General features: G+C 42.1%; 1 protein-coding gene across 4 annotated transcripts in view; it reads right to left on the minus strand.

The window, feature by feature from the left end:
* LOC5568599 overlaps window positions 1-19,407 on the minus strand; it is a 59,895-nt gene that overhangs the window by 14,419 nt on the left and 26,069 nt on the right. For all 4 annotated transcript variants that reach the window (XM_021855952.1, XM_021855949.1, XM_021855951.1 and 1 more), the window contains 2 exons: window positions 15,562-16,446; window positions 2-6,393 (listed from right to left, as the gene is read on the minus strand). In XM_021855952.1, the coding sequence (XP_021711644.1) occupies window positions 2-6,393; window positions 15,562-16,446 (7,277 nt within the window). The remainder of the gene's footprint in view (window position 1; window positions 6,394-15,561; window positions 16,447-19,407) is intronic.

A 19,407-nucleotide genomic window follows, 5' to 3' on the forward strand; every position in this document is an offset into this window, starting at 1 on the left:
CCTGTAGCCTCGTTTGCGCTAATCTCAGGCTTCGCCGTCGTCCCCGCTTTCGAACCGGACGTTTCAGTCGAGGAAGCCGCCTTTGCTTCGGCATCATCTCCCGACGGTTTTTCCTCTCCGAGTTCCAGTTCCAGCTCCAGCTCTTTGCATATAGAGCTACTCACGTCGTTGCTACCGAGGCTACTGCTTATCTGATTGCTACCACCGGAATCGCTACTGCTGCTGCTACTACTACTACTGGCCGCTTCTGCTGTGGTTGCGGAGGTACTTGTGGCCACCGAAGACGTAGCCGATGGCGAGGGCGTTGTATTGCTACACGATTGCATTTTCCGCTGACGGTACTCGTTGATGGACAGTTTCCGCTTCGGTGTCGCGGATGCTGGTGGTTCGGGAGTGGTCAATGCTGGGTTCAATCGTGGATCTGAGCTGGCCGTTTTGGTGAATATTTTTGGGTATGCAGTGCTGGTTGATCCAAGCGTGGACAGATTATCCGTGACTTTGGTCGATGAGAGCAGGTAGGAGCTACCTACTCGTTCCGTACTTCGATCTGGACCAAGGGTGGAGAAACTGGAAGGTCGCGTGCTGGAGAATCCTTTGTCCAGGAGGGAGCTGATTTCACTCGATGCTTTATACTGGAAAGCATTGCTGGTGGTGCTATTACTGGTCACCGTTGCGCTTCCACATATCGAGGATTTTGGATAATCCAAGAACGATGATGTGCTGGTGCGAAAACTCGTAAAGCTTGAAAGTGGTTCGGATCCGGCCGATAGTGATGACAAAAGCTCACGAGCAGCTTTCGATTGATAGGTACTGGGCGAGTTGTAATTGATCTGCGGAATATCCGGCCGAAGCGTTGAATAACTTCGAACTTCAGTGGAATCTCGGAACGTGTCCGTCGCATGCCAGGATGGGTGCGAATAGGATCGACCCAGCGTAGAAAGTGACGGTTCCTCTACTGGAGGTGGGACTGGTGCAGGTACTGGTTCTGGTTCTGGTTCGCAAGTAACTGGTACTTCCGAAGAAGCGTCGACTATCACTGGTTCGACCACTGGATCCGACACTTCCTGCTCCTCGGGTGGAGGCGATGGTGGCGCAGGTGGAGTGACACTTCCTTCCTTGCTTGATGCATTCGAACGGTTCTTGGCTGATTTCTTCGCATATCGAGGTTTATCGTCCGAACTGTTCTCTCGAGTGACGACCTTCTTCGACTTCTTGTTCCTTGAGATGAGATTCATGATGTTTTCCGAATGGAACGACGCAATTGCTTTCTGCAAATCTTCCAGTTCATTCTTATCGTGATCTTCTTCAGGCGCGCCCGGCACACCTTTTTCACGTCCATTCATGGTTTTAATGATAGCTTTCGGCTGCTTCGCACTAGGATCTTCACTATCAACTTCCATAGAGGCAGATGACGGCGCCGTCTGTTCTTCTGATACGTCTTCGACCTGCGATACGTTGATTTCTTCTGTACTATTCATCACTGTGTCACTTTCGTCCATTTGACTGCTTTCCTGCTCTTCCTGAACAACTTCACTAGTTATCACTTGTTCTTCTTGTACAATTGCTGTTTCACTCTGTGAGGACGGTTCAAGAGAATTTACATCCGAAACACTTCCACTGCTCGTAATTGTTGTTGAGCTTTCGGTCGCTGTCACACTTTCTTGTTCAGTATACATGGTCATTTCCGCCTGCGGACACTCCACTTTCTCTTCCTGGACAGCTTCTTTCACTTCCGGCTTAGAAGGTTGCTCTTCATGGGCATCCTCATCGACGTCGGAGTTTCCCAGACTGCCACTGCTATTGCTACTTGCTACCGAGTTCTTTTCCGGCGTTTCCGCCACGCTTGAACTGAGTGACTCCGACGGCGAAGGAGGTTCGAATTTCGCCGGACTTCCGATGTACTTTTGGCTTCCCTTACTCCGTGTGATTCCCGGAACCGGGGCTGAGCTTGGATAACTGACGTCAATTCTAGCTTGTTGCGGTTGCTGCTGCTCTGCCGGGACCACGAAAGTTACTTCCGGCGGAAGGAGTGAAGCCGGAACCATTGCGGCCACTGCTGATGGTGGGGGAGACGGGAGTCTTTCGTAGTGGTTGACCGACTCTTGGTGTTGTACTGCAAGTGGCGGTAGAGGAGTTTGCCTCACGATTTCCCGCGGTTCCATTGGGATCAGGTGATGATGAGCTTGTACTGGTGGAATTGATATGGGAATCGTTGTCGGCGTTGGTAGCGGACCAGGATCAGCAAAATGCAATGGAGTTAGGGCTTGCGCGATGGGGACAATTTTGTAGGGTTGTATTCGTTGCTGTTGTGTTGTCAACCGCACCGGAGGAACTCCTGTCCTCGAGAGATCTATGGCTTGCTTATCTTCCGACATGCCGAAAGGATACGTCAACGGAGGGGGGCCAGAGTTAGACCACTGTAGACTACTTTCCGCAAACTGTTGCTGAGAATTTATCACAAGGGGCTGCTGTTGGTGTTGCGGAGCAAGACTGTCCGCAAAGTCGATCTTCTGTGCAGAAAGCAAGGTTGGTTGCTGCTGCTGAGGTTGAGGCTGAACTGTAACTTCGTCAGATTGACGTATGACTCGTCGTTTCTTCAGCGGAGTTGTAAAACCATTTGGCGGTGGTGGCGACGACGACGCTTGGGTTAACTCGTCCGTCTCTTCGGAAATGGCCTGCCGTAGCCACCGTTTCTTAGCGGCAGCACTTTCCGACACGTTTCCACCACTCGTCGGCGTATGGGTTTGTTCCTGGGAGTTGTTGACCGAAGTGGAACTGGTGCTGACCTTGTCTTCCCACTTGTAACCAGCGGCTGCGACATCTTCCGGCTGAGGTGAGTTCTGGGCGATAAACTCTTCAACCTTTTTCGCCACGATACAGATATTGGGATCGCTTACATCTACACCCAAAGGCGTCGTCAGACTACTCTCTTCAAACGGTGTCCTCCGGTATTCGTGGGATTTGTCTTCACTCATGTAACCAGAATCCTGATCCGGAGTGTTTCGACGATACGCGTCCACTGCCTGGCCACTCAACCACTCACGGCTCATGCTTTTCTTCGTCTTGGCTTTCTGAGGGAACTTGAAGTCCTGCTCCACCGTTGAATTGTTGGAGGCTTGCTCCAAAGGCCCTACTGCAGCTTCCACCAGCATACAAGCGGAACTGAGCAACGGCAAATTGGACGACGCAGACGACACTGGTTCAACGCTATTGTCGTTTGAAGATCCAACGTCGGCCAGTGGTTTCACGTCATCTCCGAAGAAGGTTTTCGATACAGGTTTCACGGATTGCGAGAAGGTCAGCAACAACTCGGCAGCTTTGTTCTCGTATGGCCGAGCGGGAGTTTCCTCGTCCAAAGCTAACACCCTGGCGTTTTTGCTCTTCTTCGATGACTTGGACACTTTCTTCTTACGACTCTGATTGGGGGACCCAAAGTGCTGACTCAACGATTTACTTTTCTTCTTCTTGCGCTTTTGCGAGCTGAGACTCTTCTTTTTGGTTGAGCTGCTTCCAGAAGGGATGCTCTCATCCGGAGTGGAGGACGAGACGCTTCTCCGTTTCCCTTCCTTACGTTGCTCTTTGAGTTCCTGCTTCCGCTGCTGGGATTGTTCCATCTTTTCAAACGCCTTCACGATGGCCTCCATTTTACGTTCTTCACGCGTCAGCTTCCGCGACGGTGGCTTTTCCTTCTTTTCCGTTTCGGTCTCTTTGAAGGGGTTGTTCTTCTTCTTGCTGCTTCCCCCATGGGGATGATGCTGCGACGAGGTGGAATGCGGAGAACTATGCGCACTATTGCCGGGATTGGCACCGGGCGTTTGTTGTTGATGCAACTGGGACGATTTAGTTGGGGAATTTGTGGCACTGTCGCAAAGACTTGCACCAGTGTCGATTCCATCTTTGCTGTCCCCCTCATGGGGAGGTACGACAACTGCAGCTGGTTCCTCTTTGACCACAGCTTCCATTTCGATCACTGGCTCTGGTTCGGTTTTAACTACAGGAACTGGTTTCTCTTCTTCCACTTTAAGTTCTGGTTCCGGCAAGGGCTCAGGTTTGATGTCTTCTTCCGTCGCCATCGGTGGCTTTTCGTCTATCACCAGTGGTTGCGGTTCTGGGATAGGCTGGGGTTCCTGCTTCATTTCCATGGGAGGCGTGTATTCCACTTTGACTGGGGAGGAAATAGCCGGAGGAGCCGGCGATGGTGACCGAACTTGCGGTTGGTAGTGAGATTGGAATAGTTCCTGTTTAAGCGTCTCGGCACAACGCGGCCTCTGGGCAACGGGAATCGGTGGTGGAGGAGGCGGAGATAGCATGCTAGTTGTTGCCGTCGTGGTCGAAGATGGAATCGGGGAATATTCGTGCTTGTAGGGACTAGCCTTGGGGGACTTGATTTTAATCTTTATGATGTCTTCCATGATTTGCTGCTGTTGCTGGATCAAGTCCATGCGGGTGTGGTCTTGCAACGACGAGTGTGAGTTGTTGGGAATTGTCAACGCCGGAACGTCCATCGGAATTGCCACCGGAGGAGGAGGAGGAGCAACAACATCCGACATGGGTTGCAACGGAGGCGGATGCTGAGACTGGGTTTTTATCGGTGATGGCATCGATGGGATGACCAGTGGAGGCGGTCCAGTTAAGTTGAGCGGTGGCGGTGAGTTCATGGGAGACTTAATCTCCGTGTAGAACCCAGTAGTTCGATGCGCAATGTTCATAACTGGACTCATGGGAGGATGGGGTGGAGGAGTCTGCGGATGTATTACCGGTGGCTGTAGTTGCACCGAAGACGTTGGTGCCAATGCAGGAGGTTGCGATTGATGCGTAGGAGATGGACTGTACATATAAACCGGCTGTGATGGCTGCATCAACCCTGGTTGGGATTGCTGTTGTTGCTGCATAAAATGCATTGCAGTTTGTTGCAACTGTTGGTGGACAAGTTGCGACGGTGTTGGCTGGAATTGGGGGTTCGGTTGCAATGGCGACAAAGGAGGTTGCTGTTGGGCATACATCATCAGTTCACTAGTGCTGTCTCCACTGGACGAAATGGATCGCAGCCGGGCTTCAGCATTTGAGCTTGTAGATCTACTGTTCCGCTTCTTGGTCAACTTCTTTTCGCCATCGCCAAGGGCTCCGTTGTTTTTCTTGCTCTTGGGAGCTTTGGGAACCGGTGGCGTTGAACTGCTTACACCTCCCTGGGCATTCGGCATGATCGCAGGTACATTGGGTCCCGTGGGATTGATTGCGGGAAGCAACCCATCGCTCAGCTGGGCCGAGTATTGACAATCTTTGATCAAACCGCAGGCGCACAGCTTCGTTACGGTCGTATGAGTCAATATGACCACTCCACCTACCCTCTGAATCAGCTGCTCGTCATGCTTGATGGTGATTTCTGTATTGGCCTTGATGTTTGCCGTTGAGACGACGTACAAATGGACCACTCCTTTCTCTACGTTGTGCAAAATTTCCGCATTCGGTCGGCAGGATCTCCGTACAAATCGCGCATCGTTTCCGTAGGTTCGGGTGTCAACACAAAGCTCCATTCCACCTTGGGTCACTTGATAGAGGAACAAAAACGGACCAGCATTTTTGTTATTGCTCAGCTTGCCATTGGCTGCCATATTAAACAACGACTGGAGTTGTTTGTGCTGAGAAGAGAGCATATACTTCCCTCGTATTTCGATAATAGGAGTCTTTGGTGGTATTTCCTCGATACTGATCAGTATCTTGCCGCCAGCGTGAGGAACTGTGGTACATTTTTGCGCTAGATTTATCACTGAGCCCGGTGCAATTAGGCGGTCGGAATTCAGCAACGGATTCTGGGATTGCATCTTGCCGAATGCCGTCAATCGAGCCCTCAGCTCTGGGGAATAGTGATTTGTGATGGCACGCTCGTAGTTGTCGATCCAGGTTCGGATCATGTTGGACATCTTCTCTGCGTTTTGCTCCGTGGTTTTGATTTTCTTCTTGGATGGCTTTTTCAGCTCTTTCCTTTTTCCGTTCACTCGGTTCAATGCGTCCAAAGCCTTCTTGGCTGCTTTCTTTGCCGCGGCATTTTCACTGGATTTCTTCTTGGAGCTTCCGGTGGTTTTTCCTTTCTTCGTACCGGCCAGAGCTTTGCCGGTGGTGTACTGATTGGCACCTTTCGCAGTGGTTCCAACTGTTGTCGTTGGAGGGCCCGTTCCGACCACACCCACTAGATTCGTGCTTGTTACGGCTGCATCGCCCACCGGTATCTGGAGATTATTGTTCGCCAATAGGAGCGATTGCTCCTTTCGCTTCTCCATCTGCAATGTACGGGCACGGATCCGGTCAACGGGCCTTGGTTGGCACATTTCACAGTTGTACTCGTCTGGGATGTTTGCCCGATCGATGCCCATACAGTCCACGTGCTGCCATGCGCTGTTAAGAACACAGAAAATTCAAATTAGAAAAATTGGTGAAAAGGTCAAGGCTAATAGCGAGTGAGTGTTTTAAATATAAGAACATTTAGAGACCTCTTGCATTAAAAAGAGATAGGCAACCAAGAAAACAAGAATGAACCTAACAAGAACCAGGAGAGAGAGACTGATTCCTTTTAGGGTCAGACCAGACATTTCCCTAAGCATATTCCTAAGGCTCAGTTTTGGAAACTCCTCGTGACACACCAGAAGTATTACTGTTTGTATCACTGTATTTATTTCTCATGATTTTCTCTAGGAATTTCATCAGAAATTAATTCAGATATTTTCAGATGTTACTTCGAAGATATCTCCAGGCGCTCATTTACTGATTATTTTCTGAAGAATTTCTTCAACAATTTCGTTTTAGATATCTTAAAAGTTCAACCTGGATTTTTCCAATGATAGCCACAGAAAAATTATCTCAAAGATTCCATTAAGAATCTCTCCAAAACTTTGAATTCCTAAAACTTGCAAAAAAAGCATCATATTATATATACCGCACCAGAAAAGTCCTTACAGTCAGTTGGGATAGGGAAGGAATGTTACTGTGTAATGATTGTTGCTTCTTGAGACCGAGAATTCATATGCATATCCAGAATCACCACTGGAACAGTTTTTAATAATTCCCCCTCTCCCCATAAATGTCCACGTGGTTTGTGGACGACTCCTTAGCAGAAGATTAGAAAAGTACATCGGCATTAATAATTTCAAACTATTCAAAGATTTTTTTAGTAAAGCGAAAAATAAATGTATGTGTAAATTTAAATTACCGTAAAGTGCCGTAATTCAGCGCAGTTAAGGAATAAAACGATTCAAATGGTTAACTAAAAAAAAGTATTGCATCAATAAAAAAGCTTTATGAGTGGATCGCTAGCAAATCCATTTTAGATTATGGGAAAAATATAAACTAGACTGTATTCATAATTTAAAATTGAGATTTTTTTGAAATAGTTCACATGCAGAAATTGCCTAATTCCGCGCACTTTTGAAACGCTTTTCCATATTCCGCGCAGAAGAACGCCTAATTCCGCGCACTCGCGAAGCAATCAAATTAACATTAATTTCAATGTAAGGCAGAATTCATTCATTACGTAACGATGAAATAGAAAATTTACAACCATCTCCACCCTCCATAATGCTTTTTGTATGAAAAAAAGTAAATTTTTGTATGAGCCGTTTAGTTTTATTATATTTTTATGACTATCACATGAAACAAAGATAAACATTTGTTATGGGTTTTAAATTAACGTGGCATTGATACTTGTGAATTTCATTTAGGGGAATGTGGGGCAGTTTGGAGACCTTAAGGAAATTCGATAGAAGTGCAGAAAATATTATAGAATTATCAGTTCTTTGTACTATTTCCAACAATTTTTAGATCTGCACGATTTCCGTTGTCCTATAAAGTTCACAAATTTTTTATTGATGGGATGATATGAGCACCCCATTTTAAATGGTATAGTACTAAATTCGGGTTTTTCATCTACTTATAGGTATTCTACTAAACAGCTCGAAGATTTATTACCCTATTTTAGATTGTGAAATTATCTCATAGAATCATGTAATTTAATTATTTTGTTCACTCAACTGGAAAGTAATTAGTGTTTAAAAACACTCTTTGCAAAAATATTAAAGTTTAAAGAACATTGTAACAATCAATCATCAACATTCTACCATTGAACTCGTGAGCGGACTACTGGAACATGAGCGGATACTGGTAAATACGTTGATGGTATTTCGAGTATAATTTATTCATTTTTCTATTACTTTAGAAAACTGACTTATAACATACATTTTGCTTAATTTCCTTGCCAGCTTTAGAGTTGCATTTTACTTCAGTTGAAATTTCAAAAATTTATGCAGTTTTCAAGAGGTGCTCATTCCAATCCATTGGCGAAACCGCCCCGACTACCCCTATAGGTATTTGTATTCTGCATTGTTCATACAACACAAGAACCAGTTCGCATTATTGCTTGGAATCGATATGTCGTAAAAAATAAATCAATTGTATCCGCTAATGCCACGGGTACCTGAAACTTAAATCTGTTAACCAAACTAGAAACCTCAGAAGATCCATAAAGTTTATCCATTACGTCTCACAAAATATGGCCATTTGCAATCTCTCTTCCCCGTATATCATACTTTTTGTTATTTGTAGGTCACAATGTTAAGTAAATTTTGTGTGCACAGATGTATAGATTCTCTCCTCTTGTGGTATATTGTTCAGACAACAATTTTAAAATTTGTATGGGCTTTGGTCTTTGGATAAACTTTTCCTCTAACCATGAATGACCACGTGGTTTCTGGACGGTCGCTTTTAGTTTCCCTGTAAGTGAGCTTTCCCGAGATTCTGCTTGCCCGTGAAACGTATTTATTTTTTTTCAATTCATTTTATTTATTCGATTTTATCAGTTTCAGTGTTGATTAATTATAACGGTTACAATTGCAGAGATTTGGATCACCTTTCAGCTGCGTAATGACAATGTTATTTATAATAGAAATTTAATGTTTTGGTTCTGAAGTCAAGCAGTATAGGGAAAAATCTGTTCACAAAAAAAAACCCTAGATCTAAGTGTTTCCTATTCTAATATCACAGTGGCTAAGCTAAAAGTTCTTCTATCAAAGGATTTGCTGATAGTTGACAAGAGTTAGAAAAGCTCCTGGTAGCTCGACTAATAAACTCTTCGATAGTATCCATTTTTGTGACTCGATGTAGCTGTTCTGTTGAGTACCAAGGGTCGAGGTTGTGAATCATTTTCAGCAGTTTATTTTGTTTCACCTGCATGCGCTTACGATGGGACTTGGCACAGTCGCCCCATACTGGAGATCCATAGAGCATAATAGGGCGAAGTATGCATTTGAAGACCAGCATTTTGTTTTTTAGATGTAGTTTTGAACGACGTTTGAGGAGCGCGTACATGGAACGAACTGCTTTATCCACTTTGCAGATTGCATTATTAACGTGTTTACCAAAAGTAAGTTTGGAATCGAATATTACTCCTAGGTAATTGGCATCGTTTACCCAAGCGGATGGCACTCCATTGGTTGTAACGACAGACCTTGGCAGATTGCGCTCTGCTCTTTTTCTCGTGAAAAAGATAGTTTGGGTTTTGTTTGCGTTGATTTTAATTCTCCATTTTCGCTGAAATTCCTCCAGGCAATTTTGGGCTTGTTGAAGTTTGGTCACCACGATTTCAGGATCCTTGTCTGATGCTAGGAAGGCCGTATCATCCGCGAAGAAAGCATAAACAACTCCGTCAACCATAAGAATGTCGGCAGTGAAAACATTATACAACGTAGGGCTTAGGACCGAACCTTGGGGTACTCCGAAGGGGATTTGGTAGGTAGTAGACCTCGAGCCGTTGACCTGAACTTCAAATGTTCGAGCGGATAGAAACGATTGAACAACTTTAACTATGTAGAGTGGACAGTTTGATTGTTGCAGTTTGAAAACCACAGCTTCCTGCCATACCGAATCGTAGGCCTTTTGAACGTCTAGCAGGACCATACCGGTGGACTTACCCACAGCAAAATTGCGCTTGATCTCTTTTTTGATCCGGACAAGCTGATGAACAGTTGAGTGTCCTTGTTTGAACCCAAATTGTTCGTGTGGGACAATAACATCGGTTTCTAGATGGCGATTCAACCTTGATAGAATAATTCTTTCAAAAATTTTACTAATACTGCTCAGCAGGCTGATCGGTCGATAATTATCGGGACAAGTGATATTTTTGTTGGCCTTCGGAATGGCAATCACGGAAGCGTGCTTCCACTTCGCAGGGAAGTAGGACAGTCTCAGACAGGCGTTAAAAATCTTAGTTAAGAAGACGTGTCCTTTTCTAGGAAGATGTTTCAGGATAATATTTCTGATGCCATCCAGTCCAGGAGACTTTTTGGATTTCATTGCGCTGATGATAAATTTTACTTCCTTAGGCTTAACCAGAGAAGATGGCTCAATAACGCAATCGGCTGCGGCTATTCTTTGAACGGTTTCATCCACTGCTTTTGACGTAGCGTCGTCACCGACGAGTGGATTGTTGTGCAAATGTCGCTGCAAATGTTTCAGCTTTCTGTGTGGATGTCACAACTAGTGTACCATTTACCTTCAAAGGTGGGCTATGCTTCACGTGATTGCGAAGACTTTTACTCAACTTCCAAAATTTGTTGCTTCCGTTATCAAGGTTTTTAATCATATTTTCGAAGTTTTGGAAACGGTGTTCAGAGCATTGTTCTCGAATGGTGTCATTAAGTTGTGACACTATTGTGCCCAGCATTGGGTCACGAGTACGCAGATACTGACGCCTCCGTACGTTTCTTAGGCGAATTAGCAGCTTTGTGGATTCTGGAAGAGAATAAAGAAATGGCTTCTTCAATGTTCTCTCGGTTGGTTAGATGGTTGACAAGTTCGGAATTCAGGTCGATCTGGGCATTGATTGATCTAACGAAGAGAGTCCAATTTGCTCGATTGTAACATCGCATGCTATGACCTGGGACTGTGGCTGGAGTAATATTGTTGATTTCAAATGTTACAGGAAGGTGGTCAGACGAGAGCGCAGTGTGGACTACCGGGATCGACATTTGTATCACATTATTTGATAAAATAAGGTCTAAGGTCGAAGGCCTTCCTCTCCCAGGCGGGTGACGCGTTGGCTCATCCGGGTGGTGGATGTAAAAGTTAGATGATTCATACTCTTGAACGAGAATTTTTCCTGCTTTGTTTGTGGTGGCGCAATTCCACATTGTGTGTCGAGAGTTGAAGTCTCCCACAACAAAGAACGGTACTTCAAAGCTGGTCAGCGTTCGAATGTCACGCCTCAACTGCTGAAGATGGGCTTTCCTATTCGAACCGGCATAATATGCTGCTACGATGTTTACTGGCGTTGTACCGGTGTTGATTGAAACTCCAATAGCCTCGATAATCGACGTGGATAGGTCAAGCTGGGTAAAAGAGATACCCCTCTTGATGAAGATGGCGACTCCTCCGCCGCGTTCTGCATCAGCATGCTGACGATCCATGCGAATTGTTGAGTAGTTGGGACTGTACAGCGAATTGTGGCTACGTAGCGAAACGTATTTATGCATGACGACACTTTTCATTGAAATAGTTAGATGTGAAGACGAATATAGTATGTTTAACTTGTTTATTGTTCAGCGAAGAACAGTGCGCGGAATTAGGGCATTATAAAAAAAACGTGACCTAATTCCGCGCATTACTTTTTGGGATGTGACTCAATAATTATGCTAATATTTGATAGGATTTCATAGAAGCATCATGAAACATATCTGTAGCAAGTAGTTCCATAGAAAATTGCATAAAAAATAAAACATTTTCAATAAAAAAAATCGCTTTTGTTTCTGTCCTACAGTCTTAGCACGGACGCTAAGGAAATTAGAAAAATGGCGTCAACTTCGACGGGCCTCCACTGATTATTTTTTTACTCCGCGAAAAACTGCCTTATTTGCTTTTATTGATGATTCCAACTTATTCTAAATAGTAGTAGCATCAAATGGCATTGAAAGTTGTTGCAATATTGATGTGTATTTCCATATATAAATCGTTTTGTATGAAATGCGCGGAATTAGGCAATGCGCTGAATTAGGGCACTTTACGGTACATAAAAAAGAAATAAGAGTCTATGTCGACACTTGCAAGGCGAACCATGCACAGTTTGATAGAAAATTACATAAACGTAACATTGCCACGAAATGTGTTATCATAATAATGAAACGAGCTCACCAGGTAGGATTGCAACCTCGACTGAACACGAATAATTTTCGGCACTCGCACAACGCGACCGCGAAACGAACTCGATTGATCTTGATTCCGTCGCCTCACCCCACAGGATCATGCAACGGAATCAAAACACCACATTCAATAACTTCTTGTGTAAGTTCCAAAGTTACACTTGATGACATGTAGTTTACAAGGATAAATAAGAGATAAATTGCTAAGATAATGGAAAAAAATCGAGTCTCTGTATAACATGTGGTAGGATTTTCTGAGAAAATTCCTAAATTCGTACAAACTCCCTAATAAAATTTGCGTAGAAATGATCGGAGGAATTACTGGTAAAATTACCGTTGATGAAGCCGAGTCTAGTACACGACACTGAAGACGGCCTTACAGTTGAGGTCGAAATACGCGTATCTGTCAAAGGATACACACTCTAGTGGAATTAAATGGTATAGTACTAAATTCGGTTTTTCATTTACTTAAAATTAGTGTATTTTTAAATGATGTGAAGCTTAAATAAACCTTTAAAGGCGTAATCGTTAAATGAAATGCTGGAGAAATTTATATAAGGAAGTGTATAATTGATCACAGGTGAAATCAATTGATTCAGGGGCTACCCCGTTTGGCATAATGGTCATTTGGCATAATGGACGTTTTTCATAGAAGAAAAGAAATTAGAAATTTAAATAGTGCTACTTAAAAGAAGATCTGGTGATCAAAAAAAGGGAAAATCGTCGATGAAAGTGTTAGTGGTTATAATGCCAACGTAGAAAAGAAGGCAAAATTGTCAATGAAAATGTTAGTAGTTACAATGCAAAGCACTAGTTTAACAATGAGAATAGAAATGAGAAAGAACAGCCTATGAACAAAAGAAGGGAAAATCACATATGATAATGTTAGCAATGGTAATGCCAAAAACATAGCAACTCAGTTTTCAATTATTATGCCAAATGTCCATTATGCCAAATGACTATTATGCCAAACGACCGTTATGCCAAACGGCTTTATGCCAAATGACGTCCCCCGTATCTTCGTACCTTCCACACAATATACACACGCAAAAATGGCCAATTGGCAAAGCAAGCTCTCAGGTTATAACAGTGGAAGTGCACTAAGCTGAGAAGCAAGTTCTGTCCCAGTTGGGATGTAAAACAAGAAAGAAGAAGCTATGACAGGAAAGAGAGGATTAAACCCCAGATTTTACTACTTCAGAGATTTCACCATAAACTTTTCTAGAAATTCATCCAAAGCTTCTTTCACTAATTTCTCAAGAAAGTCTTACTAGAGACATAGTAGTCGGGTTTAGAATGGGTAGCACTTCTAGTACTGCATTTGGTCCCATAATACAGCCAGGGGTACCCAAGTTTGGCAGATTGCAGAACACTTTTCACGGGATTCTTGATTTTGCTCTATTAGCTTATGTGCCATAAAATTTTCTGTGACTGCAAGGAGGACATCTTCATAATTTCAACCAATGATACTTCCAGATTTCCTCCGAAATTTTAGTTATTTTTTCTGCAGATTTCAATCAGAAATTTCTCAAAGAATGCCTTTAGAGACCCCTCTCATTTTTTGCAGGAAGTGCTCCAGTCCAGAAGATCTTCCTGAGAAAGTATTCAAATTTGTTCAGGAAAGTTTCCAAGGAATTGTTAAGGATTATTCTTCGATTGTTTTCTGGAGAAATTCCTTTAAAATCCGGGACATATTTAAAAAAAAATCCTATAGTAATATCCGAAATCAGAAATTCCAAAAATAAACTCTGGAATGAATCTCGGAAAGAACTTCCCAATTCCTGAGGAAGTCAAGGATTTTCCAAATGAATTACTAAGATATTATTTGAAATAATATGTAATCAAATCTCTGGATTATATCCTGTAGAAATATTCCGGAAAAAACATTGATCGCAATCTCGCATAAAATTTGTATATGAAAGAACGAAATAAATGCTCTGCCGGTCTGAAAACTTAAATAACATTTGGAAGAATTCATGGATTTCATTTGAAACATTACTCGAGTTTGAAAGAACTGTAAGAGCAATTCGTAGACAAAATTTTGGAGAAATTCCTAGAAGAGCTGTTAATAAATTCCCTCGAATAATCCCTGCGAGTTTTTTTTTAGCAATTCCTCAAACGAACTATTGATGAATATGTGATGTCCTGGAAAAATCAGCAGAGAAGCTTCTTGAGAAAATTTAATGAAGTCCCTGAAAAAATCTAAAATTTCCATCAAAAACTCTGAAATGAATCACCATTAAGGATTTTCTAGTAATATTGGAATAGCTACTAAAGAAATCTGTGGAAAAATCTACTGAGAAAATCCTGGAAAAGTATATGGGAATAGAACATTTTCAGAGTATGTACTTCCACTGAAAATAATTGGAGGTAGTTTCGTGAAATTACCTGGAAAATATTCTGGATAACTTTCTTAACCCTCTAATACCCAAATTTTTATTTTCGATTTAAGTATTGTTTTTCGTTATCTAAAATCGTTCTAAACACGTTCTGGGCATTTATTTATTTTTATTCGCAAATTTTTAAATTTTGGTTTTTGTTTTTTATAATTTTTGTTTTTGAACATCCCTAGCTTTTTTCATTTTTTCTTGAAGTCTTTTCTAGTTGTTGATTTTTGGCAATAATACAAATTTTAATTGTTACGGTATTTTGAAAAATATTAAATTTTTAATATTTTTTTCGGAGCGTATTCTATTTTCCGTGTAACTAACGGAAAAACAGGTTTTAAATGATTTGAACACCACCAGGCTCTTCGTTTGTGATAGGTTAATCGTAGAAAAATATAAAAGGTACAATTTTTTATATTACACGTTAAATGAAGCCCAGGCATTTGTAGGTTATATAAGAATGCAATTTTTCAAACAATTTCTAAAAATACAAAAAAGTTTCAAAAGTCATAAAAAACTTTTCCTTTATGCGTGTTATGAGTCAAGGTATAAGCCAAAAATAAAATCATTTTGATTTCCGAGCTACGAAAAAATACACAAAATTCCAAAGTGTACCCCGTCTAAAGGCGGGGTTGAGTATTAGAGGGTTAAATTATTTCTTAAACGTCTGGATGAATTCCTATAAGAGTTTGTGGTAAATCTGTAACGGATTTTCTGGAGGGATGCAAGGGAAGAGCTCCTGAAAGTGGTCCAGAAGAATTCATTCGAGAAATCAATTGAAGGTTTTCCTCGAAAAATCTAAAAAGGAATTCCTGGGGAATAATCGCGTAAGAGTCTAAAGATTTCTCTGATGCCTTTGAAATTATGCCTCAGGATGCATCACAAGAAGACAGCGGAAAATAGAGAATTTAGAGGTCATTTTGATAAAAAAAAGATACTTGAGTCCAAATCTCCCAAAAAGAGACCTGCTACCAGCCATGAAGGATTCTACTTACGAGCACTTATCACAGCATATCATGTAGCCATCGTCATGTGTGAGATCACAGATGCAGCGCGTGACGGAATCGTCCTCGCCTTCGCCCTCCGGAGCCGTTTCCGTCTCCTCGCCCAAATCAATGTCCAAGTTGTTGTAGTTCCGCGAACCCGTACTGATGACCGAGTTGGCATCGTCGTCTTGCGGGGGAATCGACTGCCGCTGGTAGATGTAATCCAGGGCACTGCCCGGGATGATTGACTGCTGTGGCAGCTGTTGTTGAACAGTCGTCGGAGTGGTCGTAGTTACCGTCGATGCACAAACCGGTGAACTGGCGGAACTACCGGTGACGGCAGCCAGCGTGCTCAAACTCATCTGAGTCAACGGAGCGGACACTCCCGATGGAATTGACGAGTTAACCGAGATTGAAGTGGATGTCATCACAGCAGAAGCAGTCGAAGATACAGCAGTGGACAAGCCGGAATGGTGCTTGTAGTGTGGCTGCTGCTGCTGGAGCGACTGTGATGACTGAGATTGCTGCAAGTAATGGTGCTGTTGCTGAGAAGAAGGATGTAGATGTTGCTGCTGGTGCTGAAGATGATGATGAAGAGGCGGAGGGTGATGCTGCACGGAGGTTGGAACCATCTGAGACGGTTGGGTTTGCTGCGAAGGTATTGACGCTTGGGGCGGCTGTGGATCCGGTAGCTTTAGCTCTGGTGACGGAGCAAAGTATGTGTGATCCTGGAGAACCGCCTGCAGAATGTGAAACCTTCCGTTGGACACGTCCACCGGAGCTGGCCTCACTTCTTCGATAATGTTGTCATCGGGATGGTTGTAATCGTCGTATTTGGCGGGATATCCTTCCATAAGTGGAATGTTGTCCGCGTAGGTAATGATTTCCGACGAGCTGTAAGTAAGATAAACGAAGATTAGAATATGATAACCGTGGAGGGACCCAGATAGCCGTAGCGGTAAACGCGCAGCTATTCAGCAAGACCAAGCTGAGGGTCGTGGGTTCGAATCCCACCAGTCGAGGATCTTTTCGGGTTGGAAATTTTCTCGACTTCCCAGGGCATAGAGTATCTTCGTACCTGCCACACGATATACGCATGCAAAAATGGTCATTGGCATAGTAAGCTCTCAGTCAATAACTGTGGAAGTGCTCATAAGAACACTAAGCTGAGAAGCAGGCTTTGTCCCAGTGGGGACGTAACGCCAGAAAGAAGAAGAAGAACCGTGGAGCCATTTGCAGGGCTAGTAGCAACTGAGTGTTTTGAAAATAAGAACTTTGGAGATCTTTTACCTTTTTCACTTATTTGGGAATTCAACGACAAGTACTAATATTACTGCTCGTAAAAATGTATGTATTTTTATTCATGATATTATCCTGGAGTTTTATCAGAAACTAATTCAGATCCTTGCCCAAAGTTTTCTTAAAATCTCTCAGATGATCCGAAGATTTCTTCAGGAGTTCGACTGGTGTTTTTTTTTCTTTTCAAACTTCCAAAGGAATTCCTCTAACGATTTCGTGTAAGATACCTTCAAGATTTCAAGCTGGATTATTTTTCTAAGAATAACTCAGATTCCATTAGGAATTTCACCAAAAATTCTCTCAGAAATTTATCAAGAAATTCTCAGGCCTGAAGGAAATTTTCCATGATTATTCCTTCGATTTCCTAGGACTGGATCCCCAGGATTTTATAAAAAATTGTCATTCAGGATTTCTTTGAGTTTAAAATCAGGAATTTCTCTAAGCATACCTTCAGGAATTACCCCATAGATTCATCCGAAAATGCTTTCAGGAAGTTTTCCAAGAATGTCTTCAAATATAGTATAGATAGTCTACAAAGCATTCTGAAATGGAATTGTTAAGAAAATTCTTGATAAATTTATAGAGGAAATATAGAAAAATCTGGAAGGCATTCCTACAAGAATCTCTGAAGGTACTTCTAGAATCTTGAGAAGTCTTAGAGAATTTTCTACCCTACATTGTTTACACAATTGAAACAAAAATGCTCAATCGATTTTCTTGATAATATCTACAGGATTTTCTCAAGGAATTCCTCGAAAACATCATACGAAACCCCTGAAAAAATTGTAGGAATGATCGGACGAACTACTGAAATAATTACTGTAGTATGAACTGGAATGAAACCTTAAATAATTTTTTCAAGAATCCCTGAGGATTTTAAATGAGAAATTATTTGGGAAGAACTACAAGTTTATTTTTTGTGAAATGCTGGAGAAATTTCTATACTGCCGTGAATCGCAAGTCAGTCCCATCTGTAAAAAGTAGGCATTGAGAAAATGGGCTGTGAAGTTTCTAAAACTCGTTTTCCATACGAACATTCAAACAATCCCAGAGGATTGAAACATGATCAGATCTTAATGAAACTTTCACAATTTGCTTTTCACTTCGATCTTTTTGAGAAAAATATAGAGATTATCAAAACACGTTTCTTTTTTGTGTTACACGGGGTGGAAATTTGTAGTGGGACTGATATGCGGTTACTTTTCTTTGTGGGACAATTTGACTTGCGAACAAATCATATTATCTTATGAGTGGAGCTGAAAGAGAATTGAAAAATATGTTGAAAACTGAACTCAACTCAATTTCGACGAAATGCAGATGGGACTAACTTGCGATTCACTGCAGTATAGAAAAAGGAAATTCATGAGAATTTTTTTTATAGAATTCATAGAGAAATTTCTGCCGAGTTCTCGATAGATTCCTGGAAGATCTACCTGAGAATAATTGTGAGTAAATTCTTGAAGAAATCCGCATGAAAATGCCTGAAACAATTGTTAAAATATTCAACGTACGAATTTCGTCATAGTTTTTTATTTGTAAAATCACTTAACGAATTTGTTTAAAACGTTGAAATAAACCTTTCTTAGATTTTCTTGGAAGTAGTACTCTTGCACAAATGTTTGGAAGTCTACTAAGAGTAACAACTGGAGAAAGTGGTAGAAGAATTAGTTGATAAATATCCGGAGGAAATTCTAGGATAGTATCTGGAGAAGTTTTCAGAGTAATCCCTGCGGAAATTACTGGATATAGTGGCGTTGGAACGCTTAAAGATCCTGAAACAAATTCTGGAGAAATTCCTCTAACCATCCCTCGAAAAATCACAGAAAGAAGTTCTGGGAGAGTTTGTAGAATTTCTAAAAGAACTCCTGGATGCATCCATGAAGGAGTACCTTAAAGTATTCTAGAATAGATCATTGAAGAATTCCTGAAGGTTTTCCTTAAGTAATTTGAAAATAAAATAATTCGGAGGAATACGCGTTTTTTTTTGTGGGAGAGTTTGTGCCACAGCGTCTATTGAATTAAAATTGTATGGCATGTTCCATGCTTTTTACTATTCGCATCATTCCAAGGAACAAAAAACTGTCCTACCCTGAATCAAGTGAACAGCTTGAGCACTTTAACATGTATTTTCCCGTCAGGCAAAATAGCAAACAGGGATTTGCAGTCCAAATATCGCTTGGTTATAAATAACACCTGTTAACAAATATAGAACTGCGTTTGTATAAAGCACTACAATTGCAAAGCAGATGATCCAATGTTTCGCGTTCCATGTTACAGAAACGACAGATAGCATTCTAAACCTAATCAATATGCCTTCAATGATATCTACTCGGACAGGGTCCAGTCATTAGGCCACTGTATGTACAGAGAAGTTTCTGGTTGATGTTGAACTCCAAGAGTCTTTTCGTGATAATTACATTTGGAACTAAAAATATGTTGTATTGTGGTGACCATCCAATTGGTCAATCATCACCCATTATTGTTCCCAGTTTTTCAGTTCCATATTTAGTGCACGATACGATATGCCACGAAATGGCTTTGGACCAATGAGTCGTG

The sequence above is a fragment of the Aedes aegypti genome, chromosome 3 (genome assembly GCF_002204515.2).
Source record: "Aedes aegypti strain LVP_AGWG chromosome 3, AaegL5.0 Primary Assembly, whole genome shotgun sequence".
In the NCBI taxonomy this organism is placed as follows: Eukaryota; Metazoa; Arthropoda; class Insecta; order Diptera; family Culicidae; genus Aedes; species Aedes aegypti.